At 37.4% G+C, this 25,025-nt stretch overlaps 1 protein-coding gene across 4 annotated transcripts in view; it reads left to right on the top strand.

The window, feature by feature from the left end:
• CLIP4 (CAP-Gly domain containing linker protein family member 4) overlaps positions 1-24,818 on the top strand; it is a 35,454-nt gene extending 10,636 nt beyond the window's left edge. For 3 of the 4 annotated variants that reach the window (XM_030446937.1, XM_030446940.1, XM_030446939.1), the window contains 11 exons: positions 3,730-3,848; positions 6,090-6,326; positions 9,614-9,749; positions 10,449-10,589; positions 13,175-13,258; positions 14,555-14,695; positions 15,091-15,222; positions 18,426-18,549; positions 19,299-19,363; positions 20,035-20,107; positions 20,708-24,818. In XM_030446937.1, the coding sequence (XP_030302797.1) occupies positions 3,730-3,848; positions 6,090-6,326; positions 9,614-9,749; positions 10,449-10,589; positions 13,175-13,258; positions 14,555-14,695; positions 15,091-15,222; positions 18,426-18,549; positions 19,299-19,363; positions 20,035-20,107; positions 20,708-21,029 (1,574 nt within the window). In that variant the 3' untranslated portion in view covers positions 21,030-24,818. The remainder of the gene's footprint in view (positions 1-3,729; positions 3,849-6,089; positions 6,327-9,613; positions 9,750-10,448; positions 10,590-13,174; positions 13,259-14,554; positions 14,696-15,090; positions 15,223-18,425; positions 18,550-19,298; positions 19,364-20,034; positions 20,108-20,707) is intronic. The other variant, XM_030446938.1, reaches the window with a different exon arrangement.
• The last annotated feature ends 207 nt before the right edge of the window (positions 24,819-25,025 follow it).

Raw genomic sequence — 25,025 nt, 5'->3', positions numbered from 1 at the left:
TATACAAAAATAAGTTCTATTTTCTTATTCTTTTAGTCAGTCTCATTGATTTGGTTTTCTCTTAAAGTATCCTTTTTTGTGGTTAAATGCACTGATTCCATTGCTGGCTTTTAAACTTGAGTTTTGTATAGCACGGTAGAGATACATCTAGTACAACAGAAAGCAAACAGGTTTATTCTAAGTTGTTGAGGACTAAGAGAATGTATGAAGAAAACCAAAGATGTAACTATTCTGGTAAATTCTTTGGATTTTTAAGAATTTGTAAACATTTGGAAATATTTTTGAAATGCTGGGAGAAGAATAAAGCCAAAGTGGGGATTTGGCAATGGTAAACTAGTGACTAAAGCAACTTTGATATGCTTATTCTTCTCACTTTGCAGCTATCTAGAGGGTCATGTGTAAGGAACAGTTTGACTTTAGTGTTTGTCATAAGTAGAGAATGCCTTTTGGAATGATAGTATGAAGGAGTGGTATTTAGAGCCCTACTTATGCTAATGCAAATGGAAATGCAGAAGATATTCTCAGCCAGTACAATTAGTTCCTACTGTGGTCAGGATGTCAATAATAGTAAGCAATTTTAATATTAAAATTGTGCAAATGTTAATTTGATCTACTGAATAATCTGATTGTGCCGTTTTGCAAAATGCTTTATGCCCTTTTTAGCTAGTTGTTGCTAGAGACTATCTCAAGCTTCTGAAAAGCTGATAGGTTTCTGAGGACACAAGGCTTGCTTACCAAGTCCTGAACCATCATGGAGGTAATTGTTAAACTGGGCTGACATTGGTATGACACGCTTAAGAGGTTATAAGTGTAGGTTGGTAACAAAAGACAAAATAAGACTGCACAGTGGTTAAATCCATGTCACATTTCAACAGTCTGGTGTCCATAATTTAAATCAACATGTTAGGTCTTCTTTCAGACTTCATTTTCATGTAATATTTTCATCTCCTGTGCAGTGCCTACAGAAGGGGTTGGAATTTGCTTAGATTTCTAAGCAGACCCCTCTGGTTAAATGCCTTGACAGTTGCTAACTCTTGGATGAGCAGATAATTTTTTAATCTTGGAAAATGTTAAAAAAATATTTGCCCAGTGAGATGAAGAGAATGAATGGTCTGAATTAACAGGAAGAATAATTTTAGCTCTGTACTTTGTCAGGCAGTTTGCAGAGAAGGGAGGACATACATAGAAGACAAATATGTCTTGGCTGATTCTATACTGAACTGGATCAAAAGTGGTTGTTCATGTATAAATAGCTTTTCAAGGCAGTGATTTACTGACTCTGAGACACCCATCCCTTGTAAACAGTCTTGGTCAAGAGGGAAGGTTCCAGGTGACTGGAGTCTTGCCACTGTTACACCCATCTACAAGAAGAAGGATAGGTGGAACTGCAGTCCTCTCAGCCTGACCTCAGAATCTGGGAAGGTTGTGGAGAGGTTCATTTCTAGTATGCTCACATGGCAAATCCAGGACAGGCAGGGGATCAGGCCAGGCAGCATAGGTTTAGGAAAGGCACGTCCTGCTTGACCAGTGTGATCTCCTTCTATGACCAAGTGACCCACATAGATGGGGGAAAGGCTGGGGACATTGTCTACCTGGACTGAGTAAAGCCTTTGACACCTCTCCCACAGCATTCTCCTGAGAAGCTGGGGGTTTAGATTAGATAATAGGACGAATTTCTTTACTGAAAGAATAGTCAGGCACTGGAATGGGTTAGTAGGGATATGGTGGAGTCAGCATCCCTGTAGGTATATAAAAACCATGTGGATACGGCACTTCAGGACATGTTCTAGTGTGTACAGTGTTTTTTTTCTGGGTTGATAGTTGGACTCTGTGATCTTGGAAGTCGTTTCCAGTCATGAGAATTCTTTGATTATGAAAGAGAGAGTACCAAAGATGTTTCCTTTTGATTTACTGCTAAACTTTCTCACTTGTGATGCTCTGCATCTGATTCTTTATACAGATTTACACCTCAGTTGCTAGAATAGGGAGCTAGATTTCTTAGGTTTCTAGAGGTTTTAAATATAAAAATTAAGGGTTTAAGGATTAGAAGTATGTGGTGGCATTAGACAATCACTGTAACCTCCATGGGTTATTAATGATGGACCATTGCTGGATATTAATTTCCCCTAGATGTTTTGAATGTAGTTACCGGTTAACCTTTGATATAAATGTGTTTCTTTTTGCAACCTGTAGTATGGTTGCAAACAGGAAACGATTTAAAAACTCCAATCATGAAGCTTTGAAGTCTGGGAAGCTCACACTAGTCTAATAAAGTAAAAAATTCTACTCATCGGTTACTTTTTAATTTAGGAGTTCATGCAAATGTTGCGGACTCTGTAGCTGATCAGTATTTCTGCAAATTTGTTCCTGTGCATTCAGAAAATAGTTACTCGATGGTCTTATTAATTAAACATGGAAGTTTCAGTCATTGTATACAACTGCACAGCTTCTGTTCAGTCTTAAAGTGACAATGGTCTTCTGCTATTAGATACATAATCTATATAATACGCAATATATAATTTGATACCTACGTACGTAGTTGCTGTTATGATTGCATCATGTGAATGTTGTCTTTTTTCATGTGTGGTAATTAAATTTAAAACAGCTAAGTTTGTATTTATGTTAGTACAGCTGTAAAATTTTATCCCAAATTAATTGTATTCGTTACTTATAAAAATCAGAGTCAATATTTATTGGTATGCTGAAATATCTATACAAAAATGTATATTTCTGAACCTTCTATATCTGGTGCTGTATTTTTTTTCTCCAAAATACAAATTTAGTATCACTATATAAGGATGTTAATAGAGTTGGGATATGTTTTGTTTATCAAATTGTGAGACAGACTAGTGTTTTTTGGGATGAAGGCTGATGCTGGAAACTCATGGGAGCTTTGAAGTGGAAAGCTTTATGTTCCTCACCAGTATTTCAAATTGGAACATTATTGCTAATACTTGTTGGCTTTTGGTTTGTGCATAAAATCAACTGGCATTTTTAATTAACAGTCGTATACATAATTGACTCAAACTGACATGGCTCATAGTTCAGGAGAGCAGCCAAAGACTAAGTAGGCATTAAAACTCCAATCATTTGGAACAATAATAACTTCGTACCAGATTGAAAGAGAACAACTGATGGAAATGTATATTATTCTAAATCTCTTCTAGTGAGTGCTTTATTTCCCAAACTATTAGTGCAAGACCCACCAGAGTGTAACTCTTTGAAAACAAATTATAAAAATCACTGTCTTACTTCGTTCTTGGCCATTAGTAATTGAATCAATATAAAGCAGAAAATTAATTGGTTTTGCTGGTTGAAAATTCTTCTCATTTGATATCTTGAAGCAACAAAATATAATTTATTTGGAAACATTGATTTACAACATGCAGACATAAAGTTACTGATGTCTTAATTTTAGCATGGTAGATTGGGCTTCTAAATAGCAACAATTTTGCAATTAAGACATCAGTATTATAAAGTAAATGAAAGTAGATGCTCATCTTCCAGATTGGTTTATGGGATGAATAAACAGAAGAAGGCAAGGCTGATACTCTATGTATAATTATTTCTCTTATGCATTTAATGATGTCTCTGTATATTAGACAAATTGTGGTGTTTCTCTATAAATGTTAACATGAGTTTTTACAGTTTATGTCCTCTCATGGAACCTGTAGGGTGAAATGTTCATGTAGCAGACTTGCTGACCTCACAGGTGATGTTTAATTGCAGATGTGGATGCCACTTGCAGTGATTTTGATTTTGGAACAGCTTTGCACATTGCTGCGTTTAACCTGTGTACAGGAGCTGTCAAGTGTTTACTGGAACATGGAGCAAATCCTGCCTTCAGGGTAAGGAGTTAGGTTGTAGATTCACCAGAATGTGAAAAAAGTACATGGAAAAATTGAACAGACTGTTGAGGATTTTTGTTATCTAAAGATGTGTTACAGGGATTGATAGTGACACAGAAAAGTTATTTATTAAAGTAGTGGATGATTTTGTATGCTTTGTCATACTTCTGTGTTGAAGTTTGTGGTTTTATGTCATAGTCTAGTTCACTAGAAATAGCTTTCAAGATGATGTTCTTGTTGCTTGAGCTTTGCTTTGTTAATACTTGTTTGTCTTGCAACAGTTGTCATGGGGGTGGTGGATCTTTTCAGAAATACAGGAGTGCGATCTGTGACCTTCAGAAATGAAGTCTAGTGCTTAGCAGTAAACTTTGAATAAGTAACTGATTATAAAGAAACATTAATGGCACTGCTTGCTAACCAAGTAATAGGCTTGAGTTATAGTTTGAAGTGCTGCTATATGTGTCTAGCCACAAGTCTTGGGGTTATGATTGTTTTTCAGATTTGGGTGGGGTTTGTGTTGGTTTTTTTTTTTTGTGGTGGGGGTTTCTTGGTTGGCTTTTTGTTTGGTTGTTTTATTTTTGTTCAGCTGTATCTCCATTTAGTTCTCCATTTTCAAATTAATTTTTTAAAGTAAGAAATTATAATTAATGGTACTCAAAAGTTGTTATTTTATGTAGCACTTTGTGGTGCAATACCTTTTGGAACATAATTGTTTATACAGTTATCGATGGCATTCAGTCTAGATGTCTCTTAAAAACACTATTTTGCTTCTTTGTCTCATTATTTAGAGTGCATGTACATGTTTCAGATTGCATGGCAGGTGTATGAGTGTCACAGGGAATACTGCTGTGCAGTTTGACAAGCATTCTGAGCAGGCAAAAGATGTATCTGCCCTCAAGGAAAGCAAACCTGTGCCACTGTGCCCACATTTGCCTTTTTGCTTCTGCTCTGCTTCTGTCTTACGTTGACACAGAGATTTGCAGGTGTGCTGAATTGTAGGACTGGTATGACCTAAACAATGGCTAGTGTGATGGCTGGAAACTCAACTCCTGGCTCAATTTCAACCCAGTTATATCCTGTTTTTAAGGCACTGTGACGTGACTGGGGCTGACCTTTTTACTTCCAGAATAACTGTAGATTTTTCAGGAGTGATACGTGTTTAAGTCTTTAGTCTCTGGTCAGAACTTTATTGTGGGTCAGTGTAGAGTTTGCTTATATGAGGAGAACACAGTGTAAATGCTGAGTAAGGGTTATGGTTTTCTAAGAGATAAGATTTATAAGGGGCTCAGGAAAGGTTGACCTTTTAGTCTGTTTTTTAAAAGGAAACAGGAAATACAGTCTTGCACTGTGCCGTTCCCTCTTTGGGCTTCTGGTGATTTTTGAGGTGAGGATGTCAACTGAGACACATTTGGAAGACTGAGAATTATTTTTCCACAGACTCTTGGGTAATTAGCAGATAGGTGATGTTCCATACAAATGCCTTTGCTGAAGAAAGCCCAGGTAGAATTTGCCATTGTGGCATCGTGACAACCCGGTACTGTACTTGCTGTCTGGCCAACTTGCCTTGAGTGAAGGTTACCTCCAGGTGAGCTGGTGCTCTAATAACTCTGGCCTAGGTGAGTGTCGCTTGGGACATGTGAGGAATCACAATCACTGCTTTATGGAATGGGAATTGTTTCAAAAGGACCCTGTCCTTATTTCATCTCTTGTGGAATAGACTATATCCAAATAAATCTGAACAGATGTGTTCAAGTATGTATGTGAACATCAAATTTGTGTATTCCATACATGCAACCATATATTAATTAAATTCTATCTAACACCCGGAATAAGCTTTATCAAAGTAAACTAAACACTGGGTAAATTCTTTGGGAGATATTAGCTTTGTATGACAGACCAGAATTATTGCTTACTTTCTTAAATGTGTGTGTGGGTACACAGGTACATACAGGTGGTCTTTTCGTGTGTTGTGACTATTAAAAATCTTGGTAACTTAGCATTTTTGAAAATAAGAAACTGTAAATGTCAGTTTATATATCTAAGGGTGTTTTGGCATCCTTATTTGAAAATGTGGATGTTTCTATAGTTGTTAATATTTTAGGAAAAATATCTAATGAAGAGGGTTAAAAACTTGATTATCTGTTATGTTTTTGCTTTCGTTTTAAGGGTTTTTTTTTTGCTTTTGTTTTAAGGTTTATCTTGCCACAACTTTAAATCCTGTGCTATGTTATGTTTCTACAGAATGACAAAGGCCAGATTCCAGCAGATGTCGTTCCTGATCCGGTAGATATGCCACTGGAAATGGCAGATGCAGCAGCCAGTGCAAAAGAAATCAAGCAGATATTGCTGGATGCAGTGTCTCTCTCATGTGACATCTCAAAAGCCATAATTCCAAACCATGGGCATATCACAGGCAAGGCCATGCTTTCATCACTTGGCCTGAAACTGGGGGATCGCATTGTTATTTCAGGACAGAAGGTATGATGAGAAACTTGATACTGCCCTCTTAATTTCTGGACAGTCAATTTACTTCACCCTTTGGAGGCATACCTCTTAATTTCTGGACAGTCAATTTACTTCACCCTTTGGAGGCATACCTCTATTCTGAGGGTCTAAAACACTTTCTGGAATGTATGAACCCTGGAAGGCAGTAAGGATCTGGTTACAGTGACAGAGTAATGAACAGTAATTAAACAGTTATGCATTAAAGGCTGTCACTACTATGAAAAGCTGTTTTAACAGGCACAGTCTGCATTTTGTATCTGTAAACAGTTTTTCAACACTCTCCTATAGTACATCAACATGACTCAGTTTTTATCATTTTTGCTGTCACATAAAAAAGATGGTAAAATGTACAGATTACTGTGAGTTGTCTAGTGCTCAAATATGAATGTGCATTTGTGAATTACAGCTCGTATGTTCTAGAAGGGGTTATAGAAAACTTTCTTTCTACTTAGCCTATAGTAACCCAATTTCAGTGGGGCAATGCAGCTAAAATCTTTAAAGCTGTGCCGAACCACCAGGGTTGTTACATGGTTCTGTGAAAGTGTAAGAATGGAAGTAGTACTAGTCCAGCTCAAACATGAACAGCTTTTAAGAGCTACCTTGCTAAAGGTGTTTTTAATCATGTATTTAAAAATGCAGTGTTAATATTACAGTCCTTTTATTTGCCATGATGGCAAGGGCTCTGAAATAATTAAAGATTTTAGAACTCTTTTATGTATTTCATATATCTTTCTGGTAAATATTGAAGGCATTTGCAAGCAAAATTTTATGCTTGAGTATCTTTACCTTTAATAATGTTTCTAATGTAACTTCAGATTTCTAGTTATCACAACTGAAGTCTTCTAAAGTGAACCCTACTGAGAATGCAAAACAACTTCAATTCTGCGTTTTGATGTGGTATATTCTTGCAATTGGGTCAGGAGAAGTTAAGGAATCATTAGCTATGCAGAAGGCGTTTTAACTGAAGTATGTAGAAGAAGGTAGCAGCTTGTTCTTTAAAGATATTAGGAAGTTCATGGAAATTTCCTTTACAGAAAGCTATTGCACAGTGTAAGCAAGGGGAGATAATGTAACTGGAAGTTAATGGAGGTTTAATAGCAAGAAAGGAAGAAATTAGCCCTCTTGTGTAACTTTCCTCAAAGTAAGGCCCACAGAACTGTTTACACTGTAATGTGCTTACTGTGTATGGATAGAACTTCTTGAGGTTTGTTTTTTTGTTGTTTTTTGTTTTTTTGGTTTTTTTTTGGTTGGTTGGTGTTTTGTTTTGGTTTTTTTGTTTTGTTTTTTTTGTTAATTGAGTCTCCTGTTACAGTGGAGAAGCTGGAAGCTGTTTTTTTGTTGCCAAAGGCCAGTAGAACTTCGCAGCTTTTTATAAGGGAGCCAGCAGGTGGGAAGGAGGATTGATTTTCCTTCTTCCTTTCCCACACAGGCTTTCCTCTCTTCCTCTGTAGGCAAGGAGCTGTTCTACATTACTTCCTCATTGTTTCCCACCTGCTTTCTCAGTTTGCCTGAATGGAGAAGTTGATCCCAGCCCTGTCTTCCCCTCTTTTTCAATACTTAAAAGTGTGAGAACAGGATGATGCAAATTATGCCCAATTCGTAACCACCACATGGATCATTTTTTTGAACAATGTTTATGGATTTCTATTCTCTTTCCTGCTTCTATGGTCTCCTAATGTATCAGCTTTAACAATGCTTTGGCTTTGAAAGCAAATCACAGTAGATGCCAGAGGGGAAATAGGATTCCTCTCTTGATTCCTACTGCACCTGTCATTCTAATTGTCCTACAGGGCAGAAAGCTGTGTAAGCAGGTGTTTCTGTGGCCATGGTTTGGGGTTCTCCAGCTCATACTCTGATAGATTGCATGTTATCAGAATGGACACTCTTTGAAACGTGAGTGCATGGAAACCAGTAGCTGGAAGAAAACTTTTCTCCTGTTCCTGCCATGTTTCTCATGTGCAAGATATCCTTTGCTCTTGGCCTGCACAAGTCCAAGGACTTGTGCAAAATTTGAGCCTCAGTTTTGACATCACCACTTCCAGTTTAAGATGCTGGTCCCTTCCCTCTGCTTGGAAAGCGTCCTTTTGCTGGAGCCTGGAAGGGGGAGGAAGCTGTTCAGCTCCTTGGCCAAGCTTCCTCTGGATGATGTGATCCGTGGGTTGGTAGCTAAAAAGTGTGTGCCCAGGTTAGTGTGTGGTACCTCTCTGTAACAATCAATTTTAAAGGACATCTTCAGAGTAAAGGAAGAACAGGCTCTGGATCATGTTTGTTTCTTTACAGAACATTAAAAAAGAGCAGCTGGAAGATTTTATAGTAATGATTAGTCAGTGAAGTCATATTAAAAAATGAACTAATAGATTCAAGTCACATGAGATAATGAAAACTGAGCAACTGAAAGATCAAAGTTTTTCTTATTAAAACTGATTTTAAAAATCAAACAAATTAATTTAAATCAGAGTTAAATGCGTCTCTGTTATTCCTCCTTTCTTGGTGTGAGCTCTGTGAATTTACAGCGTATGTTTCTAGAGACTGAGGTCTACCAGCAAAACTGGTCTGTCTTCATATTCTTGATATGCTTAATTGCACAGGTTCTAAATAATATATATAATGAAACATCAAAACAAAGTTATAACACTTGCTGGCTTTTAAATTTTTTTTTTTTTATTTATAAGAAGGGAATAAAAGACTTTACATTTTTTTTCCAAAGAAAGTATGCTCTGAAGTTTACCCTTTAACCATTGCAATATATTTATTTAATTTAAATATATATATACACATATACATGATTATGCACACACACACACACACATATATATATATTATTTTTACATAGTATTTCTATGGAATCTGGAGCTCATCAAGATATCTAACCACTGTTCTGGAACTATTGGTGTGGAAGACACTGAAAGTAAAACTTCCCATTAGGCATATACTCCTGTACCTGGGTGACTTGGAATTGCATTGTGGTGTTTACTGTTTAATTCTTGTCTCTAAAGAGATCTGCTGGTAGCTTCTGCTTTTGTTTAGTAAATAATCTATGCAGAAGGAATACTCTAGAACATGCATTGGCTAGCATTGAAACAAAGTGTAAATAATCAAGGGAGATGATTGTTTGTATTTCTCTGTTCTGATGAAAGCTTGGAGATGAAGCTGTCGTCTTCATAACCTCTCACAAAACCTTCATAACCTTCATAATCGTATGTTCTCATAAACCATGCTTGCTTAGTAAAGTAATTCTGTGTTGATGCTTTCTGCTCTAGGTCGGTACATTAAGATTTTGTGGCACAACAGAATTTGCCAGTGGCCAGTGGGCTGGCGTAGAACTGGATGAACCAGAAGGAAAGAACAATGGAAGTGTTGGAAAAGTCCAGTACTTCAAATGTGCTCCGAAATATGGTATAAGCTTTAATTATTTTCTTAGTTTTTTTAAAAAAACTTCAATTTTTAAAACAGTGTTGGAAGAAATGAACATTTTGGGAGAAAAAAAAAATTATGTTGCTTTCCTTTTTAGTGCTTTGTTCATTTGTTTTAACTTTTCCTAGTGTTCTGGCCACAAATATTTGCAAAACCACTGCCAGTCAAAATTTCTGATTTATTTCTATCTATTTTCTTGAAACTGTGCAATAATAATCTTTTCCTGGTTTTCCATCTGTATTTTTTGAAGCTGTCTGTGTTGCAGCAATAATGGCTGTGTTTCTTTACGTGTTTTGCCTTTCTTGTAAGAGATTGTGCACAAAATACAAATTAAAATACCTCAAGCTGTAAGTCAGAAAACTACAGGTGTCAATCATCATTAAAAAGTCTCAGATTTTGTAATAGTGGAGACAGAATGTTATCTTTAGGACAAAGATTCTAATCAATAGCTTTACTGACTTTCTGAATTAACTCTGTTCAAGTTGCTGTATCAATTGTTTTTTGTTTCACTGTTCATTTGAGCTAGTCCTTCCTATTTTTCTAGTGCTTTGACAGCTCAGCAAGTCATGATTGTGTCTGAAAAAAAACCTAAGTAAATTCTTCAGAGATAGTAGCCAGGAAGTATTTTTGTATTAATATTACTCATAGCTCTTTTTTTGGCACATAAAATTTTCTCTCCAGGTATCTTTGCACCTCTTTCTAAAATAAGCAAGGCTTCCAGTCACAAAAAAGCCTCTGTACGGAGTGCTTCCATTCGATCTTCACCTTTGGTCAAATCCAAGAAAATAGATATGACACACATAACTTCCAAAGTGAATTCTGGTGAGTGTTTTCTTGTACATTGAGACAAGATTTAGATACTAATCTTCAAGAATTAGCACTAGTATTGTAAATCTTGGTATTAAGATACTTGTCTGGAATTATTTCATCACTTGAGATGAGAAGGTGATCTTTAACTGTGTTTGCTTTAGTATTTTTATGATTAGTATATAAATTCAATAGTTGTCAAACAAGTGCTGTAATGATGCTGTGTATAGTTGCTTAGTAATTGTAGTGATCTGATGTACTAATAGAGGTCTTCATGTACTCTTTAAAAAAAAAAGTTCACCACAACATTTATTCTCAAGCCTTCAAAGTAATTTCTGTTTGGCTGTTGTATCTGTTAAATGTCTAAACTTAACATCATTTCATTCACTAAGATCTTCCTGGGTAACTTGAAACATCTCAGTGAAAATCTAGAAACCATTCTGTATACCTGTAGGTAAAATTTACATATAGCAATTGGAGAGACTTGTTTTCTGGCAAAATGATCAAGTAACTACTTAACTGGTTGTGTTTTATCTGCTCTTTAAGTTTAATCTGAGTTCAATCAGAGGCAAATTAGAGTAGGAAGGATGTCCTTGTAATATGGCCTGGGTCTACTGTTTGGAGTTTTGTCTCAGTCCCTGTTTTTTTAGCTTTTTATTTAAGTTCCTTAATTGTTTTGTGTAAGTTCCCACTTTGTGAAGAAAGCATGATGCACCCTTTCTGTCTGTTTAGGTTCCAGGGTGTGCAGACTCTTCTCTGATGTGTACACTGCCTGCTATGCATAATCTGTCCCCATGTTTGGCTGGCTGAATAATCATGTCATTAAACATAGACATTAACTCTTTTTTTACCTTTCAAAGCCTGTTCAGGTGACTCATGCAGCACAGTTTAAGGGATGAAAAGCATGCAGACATTCTCACTGGATTTACTCAAGCACCGAAACACAGGGCAGACTTTACCAGTGATATACAGGATATAGAAACAATGTGCCAGGCTGATAGAAGAGTTGCATTTTGGCAGCATCTTGGGTGATTTATGTAACTCATCTCTACATAGATTGAGAGGGAAGTAAACATGAATTATATGTATTTACAATGAGCACAAGATTTAAGCTCTGCATATCCTGCATAAAAAGCATTTCACAATAATTGTTTTGTTAGGAATAGTGCTTAGGAACAGATTTAAGCTGAATTTTTCTGTTAAATATTTTTTCAATATTTGATTTGGTTTGTTGTGAACTGTTTGTAACTCAATAAGTGCTAACAGAAAGGACTGTTTCCTTTGTCACAGATGGTGTGTACCAGACAGTTTAGTCATAAACCATGTCTTCTGTTATAAAGGTGCATTTGTATCTTTGTAAATTTTAGCTATTTGATTCTAGCTTTAGGTAAAAAAGAAGAAGAAGAAAAAAAAGTTAAGCATCATCTTCCCAGTAGAGTTTACATCCAATAACAGTAATCTGGAAGCTGCCAAGCTGTTCTGGATGATTCACCTGTAAGGTGTTCTTGTGTTGAAAGGTCCATTAGAATTAATGTACCTGGCTGGCTCACTGCCTAGAATGGGAGCATAAAGCTGCAGAGGCAGAACTTTGTTTTGCAGTGTTTATGTGCATCACCAGATTATTTTCCTTAAACTTCATTTCTGCAATAGGAGTTACATTGGTTTGCAATGATCCAAGAGAAATTAAATGCTTTTTCAGGTATGTTTATAACCTGTGTAGAGATTTTAAAATTTGATTCATTTCTACTGGATTTGAGTCATCCATCAGACTGATGGTGATGGGTCTTTTTCACATTTTTAGAGAAAGAATTACTGTGATCAATCTGAGAAATGTATTGTCAGTCATGAACACTATTTTTTTGGTCTGATGCCTTTACAGCTAAATCATAAAATTTGGAAAATCCGGTACATTTGTACACTAGTTCAGTCCCTGAAACTGAATTAAGCCAAGATGTGATTCTTCTTTCATGACAGGGAGAGAGTAGATCATAGATAAGCTTATTCTTCATTGAATTAGGGTAGAAAACTGCCAGAAATGCAATATGACTATTCATAAATTACAACTTATGTGGCAATACTAGTTCATATGGATATCACAACATTGCTGCTCTAGGAGCTAGGCTCTTAAAAATCATACTGGCATACTTCATTATTTGTAGACCAAATGAAAATTTGGTCTCAAATCTCTCAAAACTTTAATGTGTAATCTTTAAGGCAGAAATAGTGTAATTAATACTAGAGAATAGGATGCCTTAAGTACTAGAAAAGTGAATATTGTGTACATAATAGCTGTAAATGTTAGATTGAAGCAAGGCTCCTACAATATAAACATTAATATTTTAATAATTTGTTTATTTTTTTGCAAGATAGTTTGGACGGTTTTAATGTGTTAAGGGGCTTAGTATCTGCTTATCCATCAAAACATTTTTGCAATCTTCAACCATTTATCAAGACTCTAAGGAACTTCACTGCTTCATTGATTTTATCCATGCATCCACTAATCTGCAAATTTGTCACACTGTTTTTTTATGTGGCTTGCCTGTAAAATTATTATTCATTGTTAGAATGTATGTTTTTAATTTTATATATTCTTTTCATAGGGCTAAATATGGCAAAAAAAGACAGTGTTTCTGAAACAGACTTGATGGCTACTAAAAGGGAAAAAACTGGATCTGCAAAAGATGGTAACAAAACTTTTTTTTGTTGTTGTTGTTCCATAACATGTTGAGGAGAATTGTAGGGCAGAGGAAAAAGTACCATCACCTTACTTCTGTAAAAGTTCCATATACACACCATAAAAAATGAAAAATCCCTTGTACTTATGAATCATTCTCTGCAATTATCTAGTTTCAGAATTGGACTTTCAGAATTGGGCTGTCTTTAACAAACTGTAAAAATCGGGTGTCCTTTGAGGTTTTGTCTATAAAGTCATACTACAAGCGTTGGTAAAAGCAGTATTTCTTTGTCACATTTTGAAGTGTGACTGTAAATATACTCTTTTCAAAGAAAAGCAACCTTTTATGTCCTCCATCAGTGAACAGCTGTGAGGAAGAGACTCTGGGAATTTTGCCTTTTAAGTAACCATTTATTCAGTAATTTGCATTTTCTTAATTGTAGCATAGATACAGCCAATATCTTAGAGTCTTTAGATTTCTGTTCCCAGATACGAGCTTTTGCTGTGGCCCATTGCATTTGCTTTTCTGCATTTCTTTACTGTTTTGCCAAACTGGAGGATTAAATTTTATTGAACACACTAATCCTGTGTTGTTTCTAAAAAATTATGACTTAAGCCTCTCAAAACTCAAAGTATAAAAAGCAATATTATATTAGTTTTTATATTAGTTTTTTCACATTGAGTAACTGAGGCATAGACATGACTTACTTTGAGTATAAAGTGGTAGGAAAGGGGAGAACTGGGGACAGCCTTGAAAAGGAAGGTGTAAGAATGAACATAAGTCTTACTGGAGACCTTAGACATCAGGGTTTGCTAATGGAGACACAAATTATTTTCCTTTTCTTACTTTATAGTACAGATTTTAATATTAATACAGTATGCAGTGGAATATAGTAGGCTTTAATCCAGACAATAATTGACTCACACAATATCACCTTCCTTCCATTCACATCAAGTCTTTCATAGGTTGGAGGCTGAAAGTATAATCTCTCTTTACTGAGGCTCCCATATTTTATGAAATATGCTTGGGACTGTTAAGAAAAATTTCTGCAGAGTAACAAAAGTGGGGCTTTTGGAGACAGCCCCCAGCACTACCACCTTATTCCCAAGGCAGGGTCAGAGGTACATATCCCATTCCTGACAGGTGTCTGTGAATGCTGCTTAATATCAGTTTTGGCTCTTTACTTTGTATTCTGCCCACTACAGAGAAAAGGTAACTACCTTCTTACAGAAGCTTTCACTTCTGCATAATCTGTCCTTTTCTGAATATTTTCTCTGAAGGAATACTTACATTAATGTCTTCCAGGTTTTCCTGTGTACAGCAGCTCTTCCTCTTCCAGTACTTCCTTGGAAGGCAAACAGAATTACTCCAAGAAGCGGAACTCAACTGGCAGCAATAAAAAGGCAGTGACTCGAGTGTCTTCTGCCTCATCCAAAACCAGTGCTGGTATGGTCTGGTTTATTGAGTTGTGGTTTTGCAGTTGGAAGTTTATTGCTGTATTAAATACTTGGTTGCTTCAGAATCTGAAATAGTTCAAGAAAGAGACTTGGGAAGTAGTTTAATCACAAACACAAGTTGGGCAGTTTTTAAAAAGCTTTTAAGAACATCTTCGAGAGAAATCTTCATGTATTTGGTCACTGTACCTTTCAACTGCAGAGAAAAGTCTGTAGTTCAGTTTTCATGCTAAAGCAAAGCAATTCTTTGTCTAAGTGAAATTTGCTGTATGTTGCCATGTGTTGAATTTATACCACTTACCGATCAGTTGGCTCACTTTTTAAGACTTTATTAAATTCTAAAGTAATAATGTTACTAATTTCAGATCTTGTTCTTCTGCTGAACAGGGCTGTCTAGTTCTCTGACCACAAGGAAAAATCCTGTTGATAAAGGAGAAATTCATGTTGGAGACAGAGTACTGGTGGTAGGACAGAGAATAGGCACTGTTAGATTCTGTGGGACAACAAAATTTGCACCAGGTATTTGCTATAGTCTTTGTATGTTGTAGAATTAATATGGAATAACCTATATGTGAGCACATGAACATTAAAAGAACTCCTTTTTTTTTGTTTTTTACTCCCTTCAGAAAAAAAGATTCTAAATTTACTATTTTGTTTCAAAGTTCTTTCTTTCTCCTATTCTTCTTTTCAATTGCCAGGGGAAAAAAAAAAGTGACTTTTAATTGTCCACTAATAAAGCTTAATTAGGAGGCAATGTTTCAGTGTTGAAGTTATAGGTGTCCTGAAGTGCCACATCTAAATGTTTTTTTAGTATCTCCAGGGACTGTGACTCTGCCAACTCCCTGGGCAGCTTGTTTTAGTGCCTGACTACTCTTTCATTAAAGAAATTCTTCCTCATGTCTAGTATCGCCCTCTTCTGGTGCAGCTTCAGACCATTTCCTCTAGTGCTATCATTATTTACTTGAGACGATAGGCCAGCTACAACCTCACTGCAACCTCTTTTCAGATATCTCTAGAGAGCAGTGATGTCTCCCCTCAACCTTCTCAAAACTAAACAGTCCATGTACTCTCAGCCATTATTCATCAGATTTGTTCTCTAAAGCTGTCACCAGCTTGGTAGCTCTTCTTTGGACATGCTCCATCAGCTTGGTGTCTCTCCTGTATTGAGGGGCCCAGAACTGAACACAGCACTCAAGGTGCATCCTCATCAGTGCCAGGTACAGAGGCACCATCACTTCCCTGGTCCTGCTGGCCACAATACTTCTGATGCAGCCCAGGATGCTGTTGGCCTTCTTGGCTACCTGAGCACTGTGCTGGCTCATATTCAGCTGGGTGTCAACCAGCAACCTAGGGTCCTTTTTCTTTCTGACAGCTTTCCAGCTGCTCTTCCCCAAACCTGTAGCATTGCCATGGGGTTGTTGTGACTGAAGTGCAGGACCTGGCATTTGGCCTTGTTAAACCTCATGGGCCTCAGCCCATTGACCCAACCAGTTCAGGTCCCTCTGGCAGAGCCTTCCTACCCTCATGCAGATCAGCACTCGCATCCAACTTGGTGTTGTCTGCAAACAACACAAAGTGCTTCTGAGGAAGCACTCAGTCCTCTCATCTTGGTCCTTCATAAAGATATTACACAAGACAGGCCCCAAAACACCCCTGGGGAACACCACTGTTGACCAACTGCCAGCGGGATTTGACTCTTCACTACAACTCTCTGGGCCTGGCCATACAGCCAGTTTTTTGCCCAGCAAAGAGTACAACTGTCTAATACCATGAGCTGCCAGCTTCTCTAGGAGAGTGCTGTGGGACATTATATCAAAGGCTTTACTGCAGTCCAGGCTGACAATGTCCACAGTGTTTCCCTCATCCACTATGTGGGTCACCTGGTCATAGGAAGAGATCAGGTTGGTGAAAGGGTACCTGCCTTCCCTGAACCCACCCAGACCGGGTCTGATGCCCTGCCTGTCCTGGATTTGCTATGTGAGCCCACTAGAAATGAACCTCTCCATAATTTCCCCTGATTGCCAAGGTTGGGCTGACAGGACTGTAGTTCCCCAGATCCTCCTTACAGCCTTTCTTGTAGATGGGTGTCACATCTCACACATCTTTCTTCTTGGCATCTTTAAGAGGGTAATTGTGAACATTTAATTCTTAACTATCAAACCTTTAGGTCATAGGAAAGATGCAAAGCTATGAATATCTCAAAAAGCCCCAAACTCTGTCATTTTTTTCTCATCATTCTCTTCAGCTTCCGTCTCCCTTCCCCTTGCTAAAAACCACATTGCATTGAAGCCAGGTGTTTTCAAACAGAATCAAGCTGTTCTGAATGATGGAAACCAATTTTTGAGTACTCATTCTTTGTAATCAAATTGTGTTCTTTATTACCTGTAATCTTCTTATTGCAAGAGTAATGCAAAAGCAGGTACTAAGTATTGGTGTTAAGTACCTAGTTTAAAGGAGGTCCATTTTATTGATAGGTAAGTGGCAATGCTCTTTCTTGACACTTGGTGGCATCAACATGTAAAAAATAAGAATGACAGGACTTTTTCACTCTCACCCCTTTCCCCAGTTTCATTGTAGACAGTCATTCCTTAAACTATTGTGATTAACTGATTCTGTACTTTCCTGGGATCATTCTTACCCTCATGTTGTTGCTTACAAAGTAAACGGTGAGGAAGGGTCTGCTTTTCTAAATTACTGTAACAAGCACAAAAGCAGAAAGCTGTTGGACACTGAGTCTCCTCCCTTTTCCCCAGGTTAAGGAACAATTTTTTTTTTTAGAGGAAAACATGGCATTTTAAGTAGTGAGAGTGGGAAAACCGCAATTCTTCATTTGCAGCACCAGTAATTTATAGAAAATGTAACAAATGCATTTTTATAAATTCCAATCTTAATATGTATTAAAGCTCTGGAAGTTACCAGAACTTTATTTCTGCTGCTGCGATGCAGATCTTTATTTAATTCCAAAAACAGGAAAGGGAGAAATTTTCATGTACTGAGCCCTTCTAATTCATAAGCTGTCATTTCTGTATTTCTTGATCCGATAATTAGAAGTACCATTTTATCCAGTGCCTTAGTGCCATCTGACTTGAATAACATTTTGAATCCTTTGGGGATGAATAGCATAAGGACTGCTAATGGAGCAGGAAATTTAGCACCTTTACATAGTTAGCTCACATTTATCACAGGTTATGAATGATCAAGCATTCTGTATGAGATGAATTGCTGGCCAGTTCTGATTCTTACACCTTTCTCTCAATATCATAAAACCAGCCTTGCAATTTGTATTAATTATAACTTGCTAGATAGAGTGAAGGAATAAATTGGTATCAAAATTTAAAATTTACTGTTGATGATGTCAGATGATGCATAAAGCATATGGCCATCAGCAATGTTCAATTTGGCTTAAGTGTGTATATGCCCTTTTGTATATATATCTCAAGGGTTTTACCTTTTCTATACTAATTAAAATGTCAATTTTCTTGAAAGCAGATTAAAATGCTGAGTTAATTATATTTAGATTTATTATGATAGAATTTTTCACATCACTACACAAACAGTTATTTTAAAATGTATATCTATTGTTATTATCTAAGTTTCTAATAGAAACTCTTTTCTTTGATGTGAGTGAAGACCAATTGTACCAACTGTCTAGATAAAAAAAGCCTCTTTTTTATTTTGTTCTGTTTTTTTAAATACCATGATTTCACTGTTTTGAAATGTAGGATTCTGGTGTGGAATTGAGTTGGACAAGCCTCATGGGAAGAATGATGGTTCTGTGGGAGGTGTTCAGTACTTCAGTTGTCTTCCTAGGTACGGTGTATTTGCACCACCATCTCGTGTACAGAGGTAAGCATTGAAGATGTTGTAAGCCAAAATGCTTCTCATTATGTTTCCAGTGGGAAAGAGTTTTGCAGGACATGTAGAAGAAATAAATGTTTTCATCTGCTAATGGAAGCTTATAATTCCATTTAAAACCTGGTAGGTTTTAGATCAGCTTTTTGAAAGCAGAGCATAAATTAGAAATGCAGCTCCCTCTGTTTCACTTGTACCCACTTCAAGTATTTTCATTCAAGGTCCTCTGTGTCTGATATGATCTGTGTTCGTTAAACCTTACTTTCATGACCCAGTCCTGCTGAGCTGAGCTAAATTTGGTTGTAAAAGGAAGCATGCCCAGGACATGCCTGGAAATACTGTTCTCTTTTCCATCTAACTGTGTAGAGTAACCAAGCATCCACCACTTTGTTAGTAGTCTCTTGGTTTAGGTTTCAGGAGGAACATCTGAGGAATACTGTGTGGTTTCTTCCTTTATTTGTGTCTACTTACTCTTCCAGACATGTTCTTGTTTTTCTTTCCCTAAATATCCTAGCTTAGCCAAGCTGTTAAAGAACTTGCCTCAGATTTATATATGCTCTCTTCCTGAGTTAGAGGCAAGTAACTTGAATAGACCAGTTTGCTCCTGATGCTTCTTGCATATCTGCCTTATTATGACTGAAATGTTCGTGTCTCTTGGGAGCTGGAGGTAGAGGTGAAAGAATCAGAACAGAAGTATTCCAGCAGTTCAGTTGAAACTACCTCATTGTGCTACTGCTTTTCAGACTAACAGGTTCTCTGGATTCTCTCACGGAGACATCATCGAATAAAATAAATCACCCTTTTCCAGGTAGGAGTATAAAAGACACTGTGATTTGGCTTAGGTAGCCTACTGCAGGATACCATTCTACAACCCCACTGCACAAAGCCCGCTTCTCAGACCAAAAGACATATTCAAGGAACCCAAATGCCAGTAAATAGTCTGGCTGGTCCCTTCCTAAAAATGTGGCCTGCAGAAGGAACTGTAGAGTACTATGCTTTTATTAACTCTGTATTGCAAGGAATAATTATGTCAGAATTAAGACTGTTGACACTCTTCCCTTACTACTGTACTGGGTTCCAGTCAGAGTTAACCATAAATTGAATATGCTTCTGAACTGACATCGATGAAGAGATTGCTGTTAGGGAGGAGTTCATATGAAATTACTAAACCTTCTGTGAGATACGTGGAAGCAGTTATTTTACTTTTTCTTTACCTAAGAATTTTGTAAAAAGGCTGCTTCAAATTACCATTGTTTGTTTTGTTTAATTTAATTTCTGTCCTCTCTGAAAATTTGAGCATGTTATGGACACCAAGTTCTGTGAGAATTTCCAGTTAATTTCCAAGTTGGAGGGGAGAATGTGTAATAAGTGGAATAGAAGCAGTATATAAATTCACAAAGTGTTTGTTTTGTGGTGTTTGGTTGTTTTGTTTGGGTTTTTTTAAGGTGTCCTACGGAGCTTATTAACCTTTTCACTTAGGTTTTAGACGCAGTCTGAGCACCACTTCTGCGTCCTCACAAAAGGAGATAAATAGAAGAAACTCCTTTGTTAGGTGAGTGTCTTGAGCTTAAAATGTTTGGGTAGGCTGGCTATTTAGACCACTAGTTCTTTTTTTTTTTTTTTTTTTCTTACAAAACAGCCCAGTAGTAGACTATTTTTCCATGAGTATCCAGGAGAACAGTCCTTGGATTCAGGTTGGCATTAAAATTGTTTTCCAGGTGTTCCTCTCTGCATATTTTCCAAATCCTTGTATTTTCACACAGCTGGGTGAAGTTCAGGGGACCTTGTTAATGGACTTCACTTTGTCCTGGTGATCCTTATTGACTCTTGCATGTTAAATGCTGTTTTGGCTAAACACTTTGAAGCCCCAAATAAAATGCTTTGTACTGCTTAATGTACCAGTATTATCACCTACAGCAAATATTGTAGATCCTGGGATTTTCCAAGTATCTCAGGCTGCCGTATAGACTAGACTGTTAGTATCATTACATCTTTGGCTAGTGACCTGAGATCAAACCAAGTATTTTTTTTTAAATTTTTTTTTTAAGGGAGTTGAGTGAGGTTTTTTTCCATGCACTGAATTACAGATTTGCCCTGGGCATTTTGTAGAGACTTTTGTTTTGGTTTTTTTTTTCCTTTTTTTCCTAACTAGATCCAAGAGCTCCGTGTTGCAGCGCAGCTGGAGCAATACCACTACAGCGAGCACTGAGGGGCCAGTGAAGCTGCATGAAGGCTCTCAGGTCCTTCTGACCAGCTCCAATGAGATGGGGACAATCAGATACATTGGGACTGCAGACTTTGCACCAGGGATCTGGCTCGGACTTGAACTCAGAAGTGCCAAGGGGAAGAATGATGGCTCTGTGGGGCAGAGGCGCTATTTCACCTGTAAGCAGAACCACGGGGTCCTAGTGCGACCCAGCAGAGTGACCTATCGTGGCATTAGTGGGGCAAAGCTTGTAGATGATATTTGCTGAGCCAAAATGCACTCACAGAGTAGGAGATGAGGATTTAAAGCACACAAGACCCCATCTAGAATGCCAACTTATTTTTACATTATTATAGCTGCACTTGCATTTTACATAAGTATGTATGTATGTTTGTGTATACAGAATATATATTTTAATATATATATATATATATATAAAATAACCATATAGATTTAAAGAAGTTCAGTTGCATTAAGAAGTGAAAACACTGTTTTCTTTCTCAGAGTGAAACAGCCCTGCCTGGGAAGGTTATTGCAAAAGCATCCTGGGTTTGAGATGCTTTATTATTTGAATAATGTTCCAGTTAGAGAATGTATCTCCAACATTCTCTGAAGTTGCTTGGTGATTCATGCAGTATTTAAGTGATTTTCCTCCCTGTAGTAATGAACTCAAATACACATTGCCTGCTTTTGACAGAGGAGGTGGTTAATGAGTGACATTAGTCTGGTTACTGGGCACTTTGTCAATTCCAATACCAGCTGCTAGCAATAAAAAGAAAAAAAACCCAACCAAAACTGCTTTTGCAAGCAGTTGTGATGTATTTTTAAATTTATCATTCAGATCCCTCCTCTTCTTTCTCCCTCCTGTTCTACCCTCCAGAACACAAAAGGGCTGATAAATACAAGGATTTGCGGTTATCCTAGTGAACAGCAGCAATTCTATTAAGTCAAAAGCCTTTTTTTTATTGACAAGTTTTGATTGACAAATATGCTGCATGTCAGTCTGTGAAGTAAAAAGCACTTTTTGATGTATGCCTTTTAGAAAGAGCTATGTAGAAACAGCACTCTTCAAAATAATGCACTTTGCACACTCCTGAAGAACTTTCTTTCAGTTTTAGGCTTTTCTTTTTTTGTTTGATGTGCTACAGGTTACAAGTATCACTTGACAAATAAATCCAGAGTGGAACTACATGTAAGACCCTCATAAAAAAATATTGTCTGTATAAATACAGCAGGGTAATGGGTAATTCTACCCAGTGGTATGGGGTATATGCAGGGTTTTAGGCACTGTATTAAATAATTTGATTTGTTTGTGATAGATGTTTGTTTCCTTCTGCACAGTTTTCTATATAAATTTCTTGTAAAAGTCTTATGATAAATTAAGGGTAGTTTTTAGGTACAGTATTGTAACACACCTTGATGTGACCATATTTGCATATCAGCATTTTAAAAAAGCTAATATTTTATCCATGTTTTAATTGTATAATGTGTTTTAATTGCGCAGCATATGTAAACATTATCTTATCAGGATGGTTTTGTGTTCCAGGAACAATCTTTTTATTCTTAAATGATTTGCTTGAGCAAGTGACACTTTAAAATTACATCATAATATCCTATTTTAGGCAGAATTCTGCTGCTGATAGCTTCTAAATATTGCTGTAGCTATTTTTCCACAACTGTATTTAAAGTAATGCATAGTGTAGTCTAACTTAAGAGATTTTTGTTTTTTAATATAAAAGTTGTAAATTTTGAATGTAAAAAAAAAGAGGCTTTATATTTGAAGATGCAGATATTCAGCGATGTACTGAACTTTTCTTTGTACAATATCTGTTTCTTGCAGGTATTAGTAAAATGAAATCCTGGTGAATAGTTGGCAAAATAGTTTTATTAACTTGTAGAATCACAGAATGGTTTTGGGCTGGAAGGGACCTTAGATATTATCTAGCTCCAAACCCCCTGCCCTGGGCAGAGACACCCCCCACTAGGCCTGGTTGCCCAAAGCTCCATCCAGCCTGGCCTTGAACACCTCCAGGGAGTGTGCATCCGCAGCTTCCCTCAGCAACCTGTTCCCCAGTCTCACCACCCTCACACTAAAATATTTCTTCATTATGTCAAACCTGTAGCTACCTTCTCCCAGCTTGAAACCATTTCCTCCTGTCTGATCACTTTATGCCCTTGTAAAAAGTCCCTCCCCAGCTTTCCTCTATCCCCTTCAGGGGCTGGAAGGCTGCTATAACATCACCCCAGAGCTTTTTCTTCTCTAGGCTGAATAACTCCAATTCTCTCAGTCTGTCAGGACTGTTACCAGTACAGAGCTGTTTTGGTAGCTGTTTCTGCCAGAAAGTAAACAGCACTGCAAATTCATGTGGTGGGAAACAGAAGTCGAGCAATCCCTCCGTTCCAGAAGGGATTACTGATGGCTGTCTTAAAATTGGTGATATAAAGGATTTGTGCTTCCTGAAATCTGAGGTAAATTGCCATAATCCTTTTCTGCAACTCCTACAGGATGTCACTCTGTGTCTTTAAAAAAATTCTGGAAATAAATGATACTTTTACATTTGTAATTAGGTGCTGTGCTGAGGTCTATATAATCACAGCCCCAGACTGGTTAGAAAGAATACAAATTATTCTCAAAGTCTCTATAAGCCACATGAATAAAATATTACCTGGTTGATAACTAAATTAGCAGATGGTGTCCAGCAATTCTTAGCTGTGCTGGTGCAGACTTTGAGGCTGGTCCTTGTTTTACAGCATGTCTTGGGTCTGGTTTCAGAAAATGTACTTCTTCACTGCTCTCAGCAATGAAAACTTCTAAGCTTTATTGGACACTGGCTGGAAAGGAGGGGTCACAGTTGTGGCACGAGAAGGAGGATGACCTAATCTTCAGGTGTCTCAGGATGGGGATTTCTAGTCAGTTCAGTCCAGTTGGATTCAGGGATTGCTTTGCAGATGTTGACAGTAATCGTTTTCTGGGCAGGGAGCCTGTGCTATTAAATTCTTGCTATTCCGCCAGATCTGAGGCACAAGGACCCAAAACTGGCACTGCAGATTTGCAAAACATGGCCTAGTTTCTCTGGGAAGTTAGCTCTTCTACCTGTGAGAGTGCTGCATGGGTGTCAAGTCCAGAATTTACATCATGACTTTTACACCAGGTAGAAACTGTAGTCGTATCCATGAAAACCATATTGCAAGTACTCACCTGCACCCTTTTTCTTTCCTAAGTGTGGACAGACAAGTCTGGAAAAAATGGAAATTAGAGCCTGCTGGATACCTGCTCAGGCAAAAAAGTCTTGTTGACTAAATCAGCACTATCCTGCAGAAGAATGAGCATGTGGCTAAGTACGTGAAAGGGACTAAGGCTTATTTATGAGTCAGCCCTAATTTCAAGAAAAGCACCTACCTGTATCATAGGACTGGTGTGGAGAGGATACAGCTTGTAATTCAATCAACTCAAAGCCCATGTCCAGACTCAAAGGAAAGAAAAATGTGTCTTAGGATTTATATGTTTAGGAATTAAAACCCCAAAATACTCTTTTCAACAACAGACCTTTTTTTCCTCTTTTTATTCTGGTCAGTTGCCTGTTGGTAAAAGCTAGCCTTGGTGGTTTATAATAGGAGGAATGGCAGCTTTCTTTGTAATAAACTTGGAGATACGAGAATTGCAGTGCAAACAAGTCCTAAACACACCCCTGCTAGCCAGAACAGTGGCTGGCTGTTTAACGCCACACTGACTCCTTCGTTTGGTGTGCACCTTAGTACTTTTGTAACTTTACCAAGTAAAAATTGAGGTTCAGAGACCTCCCTCTGACACTGAACCAATCATTACACAGCCCAACATGGAGAAAGCCAGATATAGTGATTTTATTTGTCTTCATGCCTTGTGGTTCACTACACTTGTTTACAATACAAATACACTATTCAATACAAAATATTCAATGACCATATATTAGTATATTTCTCCATAGTATCCCTGAAGTGCACAGGCCCTTCCTCAATAAGCAATGCTGCACAAACTGCTGTACATGAGACAGACACTCCTGTAATGGTATTTTGTTACTAAAAGAAGCCAGATGCAGACAAATTGGACATTTTCCTGTGATGGAGTTAACTTTAGGACAGATAAATGGTGATGTCTTTGCTGCTGTGAAAGGCTGTTTTATGCTATTTTGATGTCAAGGTTCTTTTTACCCAAAAGACAGGCTTGGTAACAGGAGCAGACATGCAAAGTTAAATCCTTCACAGCCCAGTTCAGACCTTACCTCAT

This window comes from Calypte anna, chromosome 3 (assembly GCF_003957555.1).
Source record: "Calypte anna isolate BGI_N300 chromosome 3, bCalAnn1_v1.p, whole genome shotgun sequence".
Lineage (NCBI taxonomy): Eukaryota > Metazoa > Chordata > Aves > Apodiformes > Trochilidae > Calypte > Calypte anna.
Note: the sequence above shows the minus strand (reverse complement) of the source record. Positions and strands in the feature narration are given on the sequence as shown.